The 13,166-nt window shown below is 53.7% G+C and overlaps 1 protein-coding gene across 1 annotated transcript in view; it reads right to left on the reverse strand.

Annotated features, from left to right (window-relative positions):
• LOC136404017 (VPS35 endosomal protein-sorting factor-like) overlaps positions 1-13,166 on the reverse strand; it is a 94,308-nt gene that overhangs the window by 2,986 nt on the left and 78,156 nt on the right. The window contains exons 28-29 of the mRNA XM_066383496.1: positions 7,771-7,936; positions 1,898-2,016 (exon numbers count right to left, since the gene is read on the reverse strand). Coding sequence (XP_066239593.1) covers positions 1,898-2,016; positions 7,771-7,936 — 285 coding nt within the window. The remainder of the gene's footprint in view (positions 1-1,897; positions 2,017-7,770; positions 7,937-13,166) is intronic.

The following is a 13,166-nucleotide window of genomic DNA, read 5'->3' on the forward strand; positions in this document are numbered from 1 at the left end:
TGGCAATCTATTCACCAATAAATCAACAAGCATTGATGAGGGTGTGGAGAAAAGGGAACCCTCTTGCACTACTGGTGGGACTGTAAATTGGTGCAACAGTATGGAGCTTCCTCAGAAATTTAGAGAACTACCGTATGATGCAGCAGTCCCATATTTGGGAATTTATCCAAAGAAATACAAAACACTAATTCGGAAAGATATATACACCCCCATGTTCATTGCAGCACTTTCTACAATAGCCAAATATGGAAGCGACCCAAATGCCCCTCAGTAAACGAGTGAATCAAGAAGAGGTGGTACGTACAGAAAATGGAATATTACTCAGCCATAAAAAAGAATGAATGTTACCACTGTGATAACAAGCGTGGACCTAGAGAATATTATGTTGAGTAAGATAAATCAGAGAAGGATAATACCATATGATTTCACTTATATGTGGAATCTAAAAATTGAACCAACAAAACAGAAAAAGACTCAGATACAAAGAACAAACAGTTGGGGGCCTGGGTGAAAAAAGTCAAGGGACTAAAAAGTACAAAGTCACTGTTGCAGTGTAACCACGGGATTGCAAAGTAGAGAGTCACTGTTGCAGTGTAACCACGGGATTGCAAAGTAGAGAGTCACTGTTGCAGTGTAACCACAGGGTTGCAAAGTACAGAGTCACTGTTGTAGTGTAACCACGGGGTTGCAAAGTACAGAGTCACTGTTGCAATGTAACCACAGGGTTGCAAAGTACAGCACAGGGAATACAGCCAATGTCTCAAGTGTGTGTGGTGTCAGGTGGGTTCCAGACCGAGCATACATTATATAAGTGTGTAATCATTATGCTGTATGCCTGAAACTAATGTTATTTTGTGTTAACTATAATTGGAATATAAATAAAAAATGTAAGTCAGTGAAGAAACCACACAATAAGCAGCTTTGAACACAGCTGGGTGAGGGTGGCCAAGAGACCAAGAAGAGACCCAACCGCCCTCACCCGACAGTGTTCAAAGCTGCTTATCCCTAACCTGAGCAGTGGCCTAGCCCAGGGGACAGTCACAGAAGCAGCTGCGTGACTGAGAGGCGTCACTGGCAGCAATGGGCTCAGGCAGCGCAGGGCCCGAGCTCACAGGCACAGACTCATGAACTGACCAGCAACTGCCGGCTCTGGGGCCTCCGTTTGATCAGACGGAAGCAGAGATCTGGGCAGAGATCACCTTCTACGCTGGCTGTTGTGGCTACCTAGAGACCACGGAGGCCCCGTTTCCCGCTTGGCGCAGTAGGAATGGTCTCAGCACAGCGTCTGAACGAGCAAGCAGCTCTGCCAGACCTGAGACGGCCTCCGGGACCCGCCTGTCCCCCACGTCTGCACACAGACATGAAGAGTAAAAACGGAAGCCGTGGTCAGCATGACGAGGGAAGAGCGCTGGGTGCCGTCATGTGTGCTGTCACGTGTCTCAACCACAGGGATGTCCTGAGAAACGTCCTCAGGCAGTTCTGACCTGCGAACATTGAAGCGCACGTGCACAGACCCGGACGGCCGCTGCACCCAGGCTCTGTGGCTAGCCGGCACTGCCTGCTGCAGGCAGGACAGCACAGTGGTGAGCGCTTACAAATCAACCTATCTGTGTGATGGCTGCGCGACACTGTTACGGCTGAGACGTCACTGTAACAGAACAAATTCCTACCGCCCAGTCTCTGGGGAGCAGGGGTGCACGCCACAGCCACAGACCTGGGAGGCACCCTGCAGGCAGAGGGCAGGAGCTGAGGCTCAGAGCAGGCTGCACGCGGCCTGCACGCGCACACGTCACTCGCGGGAAAGCCTCCTTTCCAGAGTGACCGGTGTCCCCCGCCCTGGACACGGTGCGTGTGGAGAGAGCGAGCAGCGGGGGTGCAGGACGGCAGGGGCACCCACCTCCTCCTTGGCCAGGGTCTTCAGATGCTCCAGGATCTGGGCCATCACCGTCTCACACAGCTTGTTGTTCTCAGCCAGAAACTTGGAGTCTCCCCCGTAGAGGCTGTCGTTGGAGTCGACTGAGGGAACAAGCAGAGCAGAGGCGTCACTGGGCGTCCTGGCCCGGGACGGGCAGCCCCAGGTCTCAGTGTCGGCAGACGGCAGGACGTCTCGGTGGGACAAGCGGCAAGGGCCAAAATTTCCCACTGGTCTTGGGGCCTTCGGAACCATGGAGAAAATACCAGGCCCTCTGAGCCACTAGAGCCAGAGACCAGGAATGGAAGGGAATGTCTCACCCTCTCTCTAAAATTAAAAAAAAAAAAGAAAGGAAAAAATCATGGTGACCATCAGAGCAGCAGCCAATACTGGGTGCTCCTCACGTACCAGGTACTGGGCTGAACACTCAGCATGTTCCTGCACGTCCTCAAAACCAGCATGTGAGAGATGATGTGAACATCTCTCTTTAACAGACAGGGAAACTGAGGCTCAGAGGTAGTCCCACTAGTATCCAAAACTGGGCAGTCCCATCCTGAAGCCTAAAGCTGTTTCCCATTACACCCAGCTGCCTGCCCAAACACACCCTCAAACTCCCGCAGACTGACCCTAAACTTCCGTGTGTCCACTAGTGAACTTGCATCCCTTTGAAAGTGTCTCTTGCCTAAAAAGTTTCACTCTCTCTGCTCAGGCACCTCCTGTGACGACCACTACCTGGACTTCGACCGCTGGCGAGGACAGCCTGGGTGGGGCCTCCTTCTCCCTCCCTCCTTCCTGTCAGGGACCCGTCCACAGAGCCTGGGCTCTGGGTGAGGAAGGAGACCACACGCCATGCTGGTTCTCACTCGGCTCTGTTCACTTGAGCTGCTTCCACGTCAGCACACGCCGACCTGCTGCCCGGTCAGGAATAAACAGCTGACCAGGTGCCCTCGTGCGGGGACCAGAGTGTCTGTAACTGGTCCCTGTTCTGATGCCTCAGGTGTTTCCCTTCTTCTCTGTCTGGGGTGGGGGCTGGCAGGGCTACCATGAAGTTCAGCCACAACCCCGCCCTGCAGACCACGTGCTTCCCCGCCAGGCCTGTGTGAGCTGAATGCCCCATTTCTTGTGACTTGGATGTGGTCAGCACCGTCATTTCAACCTGGAATGAACAGCTCTCAGGAGGCCCTTGCGGGCGGGCCCCCAGGCCGCGTAGAGAAACCCTCGCAGCACCTGCAGCAGGAAGAGGGAAGGGGGGGTAGCTCTGCTGCTCAGACCTGTCAGAGGCCTAAACTTTGGGCCACGGTCTCGGTGTGGTGACCTCTGATGAACCAGAGGCCATCTCGGAAGGGGCTGGCTGTGCACAGGTGGCCACAAGCACACGGCACTAATCCACTCTGCAGTTTAGGGGCGATTCTGAGGAAATGGGCTCAGGTCAGCTCGTCTGCAGGAACATCCTTTGCTGTGCTCCCCTGGCCCACCCTTTGTGTTAAGATTTTATTTACTGATTTTACAGAGAAGAGGGTGGGGGAGCGATAAGTATCAACTATTAGTGGCTTCACTTTAGTTCACTGAATGCTTGTTGTATGAGCCTTGACCAGGCAAACCCAGGGTTTCAACCAGCAACCTCGCGTTCTAGTGATGATCCACCCACTGTGCCACCACAGGCCCACCTTTTTATTTTTTAAAAATAAATGTCAGGCCCTGGCCGGTTGGCTCAGCGGTAGAGCGTCAGCCTGGCATGCGGGGGGCACATAGGAGAAGCGCCCATTTGCTTCTCCACCCCCCCCCCCTCCTTCCTCTCTGTCTCTCTCTTCCCCTCCCGCAGCCAAAGCTCCACTGGAGCAAAGATGGCCCGGGCGCTGGGGATGGCTCCTTGGCCTCTGCCCCAGGCACTAGAGTGGCTCTGGTCACGGCAGAGTGACGCCCCAGAGGGGCAGAGCATCGCCCCCTGGTGGGCAGAGCATCGCCCCTGGTGGGCGTGCTGGGTGGATCCTGGTCGGGCGCATGCGGGAGTCTGTCTGACTGTCTCTCCCCATTTCCAGCTTCAGAAAAAAAAAAAATACAAAAAATAAATAAATAAATAAATGTCAAAGCTAGAGAAAAATAGGAGAAACAGTACATTGGAGACCCATCTCTCCCCTAGAACCACACACACACCCCCCGTCAGCGGGGTGCGTCCCTACTGCCCGAGAGTCCAGAGCACAGTAAATCTCCGTGCTCCCAGCACCTGTCTGCAGGTGATCCAGTTAGGAAGTGTTTGTCTGTGGGGACCCTTCTGGTAAATACTTCCAAGGCTATCTGCTTTGTAATTTTACTCCTCCAACACCAAATTGGTTGGAAAAGGCCCTGGGCCCAGGGGTCTGTCCCCTCTGGTATCTGTCATAACTATCCACCTACTATGTGGAGGATGGCAGTTATTCTTGTAAAAAGCAAAAGACTTTGATTCAGAAATTCAATACCGGATTTTGCAGAGCGACAAAACTGTAGCTAATGAAGGAATTTATCATGTCTCTGCTAAGGACTAGACTAGTTCCAGACATAAATTCCTAGTCTTTCTCCACTTTGAAATCACCTCTCGTTCTGATTAGCCCAGCACTGGAGAAGAGAGAAAGTCTCAGAGCACCCACGGCCCGTCAGCCCCGCTGCAGTTTCTGACCAGAGGGTCCCCAGGTGTGTTAGGGACCCAGTGAGGGACCAGGGCACCCTGGTCCCCATCCTCCCAGGTCTCTCAGTCCAGTTATGAAATGTGAAACATCGCGATGATGGATGTGACTGTCAGGAGGGGGCGGGGTGGGTCACAGGACCCTGAAATCTGTGGAATTAGCAAGGTCCACACTGCGTCCACCAGACAAAGTGAACACCGGGGTCAGGAGCGGGAAGGAAGCGTCTCCACAAACACCTGGTGGTGACAAGAGGGAGGAAGAGGGACTGAGAATCAGGTGGAAGCTGTTCAGGCCAGAATGCAGTGAGCCCGAGTCCCGAAATGATACCCTGACAAACGGCGACTAAAAACTGCCCACGACCTCCTCAGTCTGGCCCTGGGGTCTCAGCCCCAAAGGCTTCAAGGGCCCGCAGGTGGTGTGAGGGGTGCAGGGCCACGCCGGCTTCCCAGCGGCAGCCGGGACCGTGCTCCCCGCCTGACACTCCGCCTGAGGTCAGCGACAAACCCTCTGTGCACAGAGCTGCTGCCCCCCCACACCCCGCACTCCTGCCTGAAAGCAGGCAGTTCTTGCTCCAGCCAATTTCAAAACATCCTCTTCTTCTTAATCTGGAAAAAAGCAGCCAAACCATCCTTCATAAATGCAAAAACTACTTGACCCCAGTTCTCCAGAAGTCCTAACTGGTGTCATCACTGTCTAAAAGATGCCTAAAATAAGACAGGGACGGGGCCCTGGCCAGGTGGCTCTGTTGGTTGGAGCATCGGCCCGAAGCACAGGAGTTGCTGGTTCGATACCCAGCCAGGGCACATACAGGAATAGACTGATGTTTTCTCTCTCTCTCTCTCTCTCTCTCTCTCTCCTTCTCTGGCTAAAATAAATATTTTTTAAAAGGGAGGATGGGAAGATGGAACTCCCAACTCCAGGAAAGCCTCTGCAACCCCAGGGTCCTCTCCCATGAAGACAACTGTCCAGTCACAGCTGCATCCAGAGTAAACATGGTGGAGCCAAAAGGAAAAGAAGACCCACCCTCTCATTTTCATCCCTAGAAGTCAGAGACTCGATTCCTGCCTATCAAACTTAGCCACATCCTAACTCGCTCTCTGGACGCTGTATTCTGCGTGGCTGTGGGGCTCAGACAGAGGACCAACTGCAGAGCAGAGTGCGAGCTCCTGGCGGGGCCTCCGGCTGACAGACCCACCTCCACGTCTGTGTCCGGTCCTCAAAGGTCACTGTTAGGTCCTCACCCTGCTCATCACAAAAGAGGAAACAAAAATGCCAACAAATGCTGCGAAATGTGTCCAGCCTCAATAACCATCAGAGAAATGCAAATTACACCCATTAGAATTACCCAAAATGACAGACTGACCACGGGAACAAATGGGACCCTCCTTTCACGCCCTATGGGAGTGTCAATTGGTGTAACCATTCTAGCAAAGCTGAACATAAATCCTATAAGCCAGCAATTCTGCCCCTAGGAACACACCCATCAGAAATACCCACGAGAATCCCACACTCGGGGATGTTCACAGCAGCACTAACCACAATACCCTAGACCGGAGCAGGACACGCGGACACATGGGCACCGCTGAGGACTGAGTTCTGGCGGTCAGACCACAGGACAGTGCACAGCGTGGGAACCAGGGGCCACAGCTCCGACTTAACAGTCTCACTGGCATACACCATGGGAGAGGCCAGGCAGCCACAGGACACTTGCTCGATGAGTTCATTTACATAAATGTCAAACCAGCGAACTGCTTCGTGGTGACAGGAGTCGGGAAGAGTGTGCCTGCGGAGAGGAAGGGAGGTGCAGGAGCACTGAGGCACCTGCGGAAAAGGTGATACCGTCTCCTGACCTGGGGGCTGGTACCTGATGTGCTCGCTTTGTGAGAATTCACTAAGTTTGATGGTTTATGGCATGTGTGTTATGTCATACTTAATTAAAACACTGTTACTTTGTAATCAAGGGTGTGACTTCCACTTCCGCCACTAACCCGCCCTGACACCACATGGCTGGTAAACCAGCTGTCGTCCTGATGGTGTGAAAGTGGAGACACAATGCCTGTCCTCACCGCAACGCTGAGAGGGTGAAGGAGAAAGCGGCCCCAGAGCCTGCTGTGGTAACGGGCACACAGAGGAGCTCAGGCTGTAGGAGCTGCGGTCACCTGCCCTGACCAGCCTCCCTAAGTTACATCTCTACTGTCAGCCTCCAAATCCCAGCTAGACAAAGCCCCTGGCAGTTACGGCAGAAGGTCATATCCCTCAGCACAGCCAATTTGTTCCCTGGAACTTCCACACACAGCTGATTAAACCCTAAGCAGGGGTCTCCAAACTTTTTACACAGGGGGCCAGTTCACTGTCCCTCAGACCATTGGAGGGCTGCCAAATACAGTGGTCCTTTCACTGACCACCAATGAAAGAGGTGCCCCTTCCAGAAGTGCAGTGGGGGCTGGATAAATGGCCTCAGGGGGCCGCATTGCGGCCCGCGGGCCGTAGTTTGGGGACTCCTGCCCTAAAGTATACATTATTGGCCAAAGCACTTTTAACAATAGGGCCTGTGTTTTGAAAACCAGAAGTTGGAACTGAGGGTGTGACAAGCAGGAGGACGCTGGGCCCAGAGGGCAGAGGAGGCGTTGCGACCCTCCTGCATGGCGACCCTCCTGCATTGCGACCCTCCTGCATGGCGACCCTCCTGCATCACGCCCAGGACGCGGGGACGCCATTGCCAAACTCGCAGCAGCAGGAGCAGACTGGCTGGAGGCACGCGGGCCCAGGGCATCTCCTTCCTCCCGATCTGAGCTGGGGGTTCCTGAGCTCAGCGCCCAGAGCAGGGCCCCCTGAGCCTGGCTAGGAACGGGCCTGGGCACCAGCACACCCGCGTACCCACCACGACGGCACCTCCCAGAGGAGGGAGTCTCTGAGCTCCTGACTGTCAGATCGTGGAGCTTGGGTGTCTGTTAAAGACAGAGACCCTCACGTCTCCTCCTGAGGACTCTAACTCAGATGTGCCAGATGGGGTTCAGGAGTCTGTATTTTTAAGAGTTGCCTCAGGTAATTCTTATACCGGACAAGTTTAGTGAGACCCTGGACGGAAGTTCACTGTAGGTAAGACACAAGGCGGATTAAATAAAAGAAAATGAGAAACATTCTGACTTGACTCTCACGAAGCTCAAGCACCACCCAGACTGGCGGGAGGGGCGCCACCTTTGTCGACGTGGTAGAGGTAGGTCTCCTGGCTCATGGCGGACAGCAGGTGCAGCGCACAGGTGTACACGCGGACTCTGTCGTCACTGTGGTCCTCCCAGGAGTAGTCCTGGATGACGTTGAGGAGCTCTCGAACCAGAAACAGGACCCCGTGCTCAGGGTGATCCTAGTGGAGCCAAAAAAAGATAAACATTCCTAGATGTGAAGCAGGAGAGAAAAAAAAATCAAGACAGAAACCCAGGTCCTTCCCTTGAGCAGCTGTGGAGAAATCAAAGTACCAGCGACGGTTAAACAGCACAGAGAAAAATGACAACATCACGAATCCCACACACCAGCACCCCGCAGTCGGGAGATGAGCTGCTGAGAGCCCCCCTTTTGGGTCCCAGAAATGAGAAAGCGAAGTTACCTGTCAGCTTTATGGCCTGTTTCCAAAATTACAACCCTGTTCCTGCACACGGAGCAGCGAGTCCTGTTCGTCCAGCCACAGAAACGGACGGCCCGTCTCGGAGGGGGTGAGCAGCAGCACAGACTTGGGTGAGCCCCCAGATGACCGCGGTCACCACAAGGCACTGACTTTAAAAATAGCCTCTCTAGGTAGGGCGTTCAACATTAACAGCTAAATTGAGAACTCTCTCGGGAGGAGAAAAACCTGAGGCTACACAGAACTGAAAAGGAGTGTAGGGATGTGAGTCTGCACCCCACTCAGTTCTGTCCACGCTCCAGACCCCTCCCGACACTCCACGTCCAGCTCCTCCGCCCCACTCAGTTCTGTCCACGCTCCAGACCCTCCCGACACTCCACGTCCAGCTCCTCCGCCCCACTCAGTTCTGACCATGCTCCAGACCCTCCCGACACTCCACGTCCAGCTCCTCTGCCCCACTCAGTTCTGTCCCACGCTCCAGACCCTCCCGACACTCCACGTCCAGCTCCTCCGCCCCATTCAGTTCTGTCCACGCTCCAGACCCTCCCGACACTCCACGTCCAGCTCCTCCGCCCCATTCAGTTCTGTCCACGCTCCAGACCCTCCCGACACTCCACGTCCAGCTCCTCCGCCGTGGCCTCGTGGACTCAGCTGGGACACCTGGCCCTCATTTACTGTAGCCACCGCTCGAGGACTCCAGGGACCAGCTGGACCACTCACGGTCCTGCAAGGGAACAGGGCACATTTAAAGAGTTAAATGGGGACTGTTTAGTAAGCGTTACTTACAAAGGGGTGACCAGGATGAAGGGAACTAGGGAGGCACCCAAGCCTGGAACAGCAGGAAGCCATCGCCACCCAGGGCGGAAAGCACACTGGGAGCAGTGTTCCTGGGGACCTGCAGCGGAGGAAGCAGCTTGCAGAGCTGTGGCCTCGGGCAAGAACCAAGCCATCGCCACGCCGTGGCCCTGAGACCGTGCCTACTCTAGCCGCGGTGCCTCCGGCCCTCCAGGCCACGGCCAGTACCACCTTTTGGCAGGGTGAGCCGGAAGCCAGAAGGAAGTGCAGGAGACGGGAGGCCAGCCTCCCAGACGGGTCAGACGGGAGGACACTTTGGGGCAGCTCATGTGCCAAGGATGTTCTGGCCTCTGGTCCTATAGTTCCTTCCTCTGGAATCGTACTTGCCAGACTTGATCGACCAGACTCACTCCATGCTGGCCTCTAGATCTCACTCACAAGTTAGCTCCTCAGTGAGGTTCCCTACTCACCACAGCCCTGCATCCCCCTGTCATCTGTCTTTATCCCAAATCATCCTGTCTTTTTTAAGAAAGAAGTTCTTACCATCTGAAGCCATCTTCTTTATTCCTTCAGTGAAGGAATGACCCAATGACATTTCCTGGTTTATCTGTTTTTCTCTTTCATTCTACCTATTTAACGGCCAGGAGGACAGAGACATTATCTGTCACGTTTGCCAATAGTACACTTCCAGGACTGCCCAGGGAACCACTGTGAATGGCGCCCTAGCCCTGGTTCCTGGGATAGTGTTGGGCACACAGCAGACACTCGGTAAACAATGTTGAATGGATTACATTTTTTGAGTACCTTCTACATGCCAGGAACTGAAGTGGCTGTAAGAACAAGTAATAGCTAACTTTTACGGTAGCTATCACAGCTACCATCGCTTTTCTGTGTCCTAGGAAGGTGCTATTATGACACCAGTCCCTGCCACCCCCCGCCAATTCACAGGTGGGAACGGGCCACAGAGAGGTTTAAGGAGCCCAACGTCACATTGATGGAATGTAGAAAACCAGGGTTTGAAGGCCGGCAGTCAGTCTCCAGAGAGGGCATTCCTAACAAGCAACACTCTATTAACACGGCCTGTCTACCGAGGAGCTGGGCGTGTCTGGCTGAATGGAGCTGGCTCACTGGGGAGGCAGTTATTTGGAACACAGGCCAGAGGTGTGAGCAGTGCTACGAGGTGGGTGTGCAAGTGCGTGTGCACACTCAGCAGGGACACTTCCCATGGGCGAGAATGAGGGGGGAGGGGGTCAGACAGTTTGCTCAGCTCTTCCCATCTACAGGAACTGCTGTTGCAGAATTGGCGAGAAAGAGGACACATGACTTCAAGAGTCCGAAGGCCCGAACTCTGTGTATCAGAACTGCCCGGCCGTGGTCTGCCCTCTCTCTGCTGACAGCGGCCAATGCAGCGTACGGCTGCCTTTCTTTGCTGACAGCTGTTTCCAGCAAGGCTATTTTTTTCTGCTATGTGGATGTTCAAAAATAAATTTTACTTAACGGTCCACCTTGGAAAGAGACAACAGTCCGAATGACCAATTAGTTTCAACACAAACTGCCATAATTATTGAGGGACACCATTCAACACGCCTTTAAAACGGTGGATGAAAAGGAATGAAGACATAAAAAAACCAGGGTCCCTGCACGGCTGCCTCTCGGACAGACGAGCAGACGGTGCTACAAACAGGCTCCCCAGGGGCACCTGGGAGGGACTCAAACCTCCCTCCACGCTGCACAGATGGGGCCTGGCTTCCACTATTAGCAATGCCCCTCGGGTCCCTAGGATGTGGGAATACTTCTATTAAATGTCATTTCTGAGAAGAGATGACGCCCTGGAATTGACAAATTTCCCAGGAGAGCTCAGATGAGAGGCAGAGGAGCCAGTGCTGAGCGGACATCCTGGCTTAGAATTCTGTCTTGACCACTAACAGGCTGGTGACTCTGGGGAGTCAGGTCACCTCTCCATGCCAGGGTCTGCTTATGAGAAACGAGGGTGATGCCAGGCTGGTCTGTGAGCTGCTGGCTGGCCGGTTATACGAGGTATGTAAGTGTTGGTTAAATAAATAATAAAGTCCTTTAGAGAAGGAGCCAGAACAGTGAGGGGGGGCTGTCAGGGAAGGAGCAGAGACACGGGCAGCAGGGGAGTGTCCGAGGGTCTGGGATCAGCTTCCTGTCCATGGAGCGACCTGACCTGTGGAACCGCCCCTCCGCCTCCCAGCTCGAGCCCCGGGGCCCCCCTGGCACCCATCGTCACAGCTCTCTCCTGTCCCTCGGGGACACAGCACCCCTCCCCCCCAGGGCCCTGTACCATGCTCGTCCCTCCTCCCAGAATGCCTCCCCTTCCCTCGGGCTCAGTTCACTGTCAGCCTTCCTGTGGGTCTCAGCTCACTGGCATGTTCTCAGGAAACAGCCCTGACCCACTGCCTTTCAGACTGGAGGCGCTGACAGGTCCAATAGCTCTTCATAGCACTTTCACAATTGCAGCCATTGTGAATTTATTTTGAGTAAAAGGACACGTTTCTCTTACTCATTCCTCAGCTCCCAGATCAACAAGTGTCTGGGACAGATGGAATGAGGGAAGCACAGGACCTGGACGTCATTTTATGCTTGAGGTTGGACCTTCTTACGAGGAGGAGGAGAAAGGACACTTCCCTGCTGTCCCCCAGGTGGTCAGTGCCAGGAAGTGGATGATTAAGAACATCTCCATTTCCTACAAATTTCAACTGAATCAAAATTAGGCCCCTGAAGCAATAACACTGAACTTGTCCAATCATTACTTTCCTTGTCCTACCCAATGTTGTTAAAAGAAATGCATTCGTTCAATCACATAGAGAAGGTTGTTCTAGAGTCCACCAGAGAGGCTAACCGCCCGCTACTAACACCAAGGCCGAATGCTTCGGAATGCTCCGGAAGCGACCCTGCCGGCTGTGGAGAGGGCTGTCCGGGAGGGTGTGCACCTGCACTTGTAAATACAAACAGAGCAGCCAGGGACTCGTTCCATTTCGGCTCAAATGGCTTCAATTTTTTTCTCAACCAATACAATGAGTAAAAGCTTTTTAAACCCCTCCTTCTAAAGCCCTGTACAACAACATAGGGGGGAATGGAAAATGGTGCAGCCACTATGGAAAACAGTGACGGAGCTTCCTCACTAAACTGAAATAGAAGTGCCTCACAACCGAGCAATCTCACCTCTAAGGCTTCAAAATAATTGAAATCAGATCGCAAAAAGATATTACCTCTCCATGTTCATTACTGTACTATTCATAATCGCCAAGATGTGGAAATAAGCTAAATGTCCATTAATAGACAAATGGATAAAGAAATTATGGAGCCTGACCAGGCGGTGGTGCAGTGGAGAGAACGTCAGACTGGGACGCGGAGGACCCAGGTTTGAAACCCCAAGCTCATCAGCTTGAGTGTGGGCTCATCTGGTTTGAGCAAGGCTCATCAGATTGGACCCAACGTCGCTGGCTCGAGCAAGGGGTTACTCGGTCCGCTGAAGGCCCGTGGTCAAGGCACATATGAGAAAGCAATCAATGAACTAAGGTGCCGCAACAAAAAATTGATGCTTCTCATCTCTCTCCCTTCCTGTCTCCCTGTTCCTACCTGTCCCTCTCTCTGTCTCCATCACACAAGAAAAGAAGAAAATGCGTAATATACTGGAACCCTACGCACCCTCACAGGGAGACTGCTGTCACATGCGACAGACGGCACGAAGGAGCCCTGACATCATGCTGTCACATGCGACAGACGGCACGAAGGAGCCCTGACATCAGGTGAGTGGAATAAGCCAAACACAGAAAGACAGAACCCACAGGATCCCACTTACACAAAGCATGTGAAACAGTAACTTCACTAAGTAAAGAGTGTGACTGGTGGCCACGGGCAGGCAGGGAGGAGGAATGGGAGTTTGTTCTTGCTGAGCTGAAGTGAGACCCGCAGTGCGACACTGCACACGGGGCCCAGCTGGGCCTCTGAGCCCACTCGGCACTCGGCCTGCGGCAGGCTGAGCCTCTCCACACCCACAAAGCCTGTCGGCAGTCAGGAGCGCTGCCTCACAGAGGAGAGACTCGGGGTGCGAAGGCCTGAGTAAGTCAAGCACACTGCCGACGCTTCTCAGGTTCTGCAGGACAGGCTCTGGAGCAGCACAGACCTGAGTTTGAATCCCAGCTCTGTGCCTGTC

This window comes from Saccopteryx leptura, chromosome 4, assembly GCF_036850995.1.
Source record: "Saccopteryx leptura isolate mSacLep1 chromosome 4, mSacLep1_pri_phased_curated, whole genome shotgun sequence".
Lineage (NCBI taxonomy): Eukaryota > Metazoa > Chordata > Mammalia > Chiroptera > Emballonuridae > Saccopteryx > Saccopteryx leptura.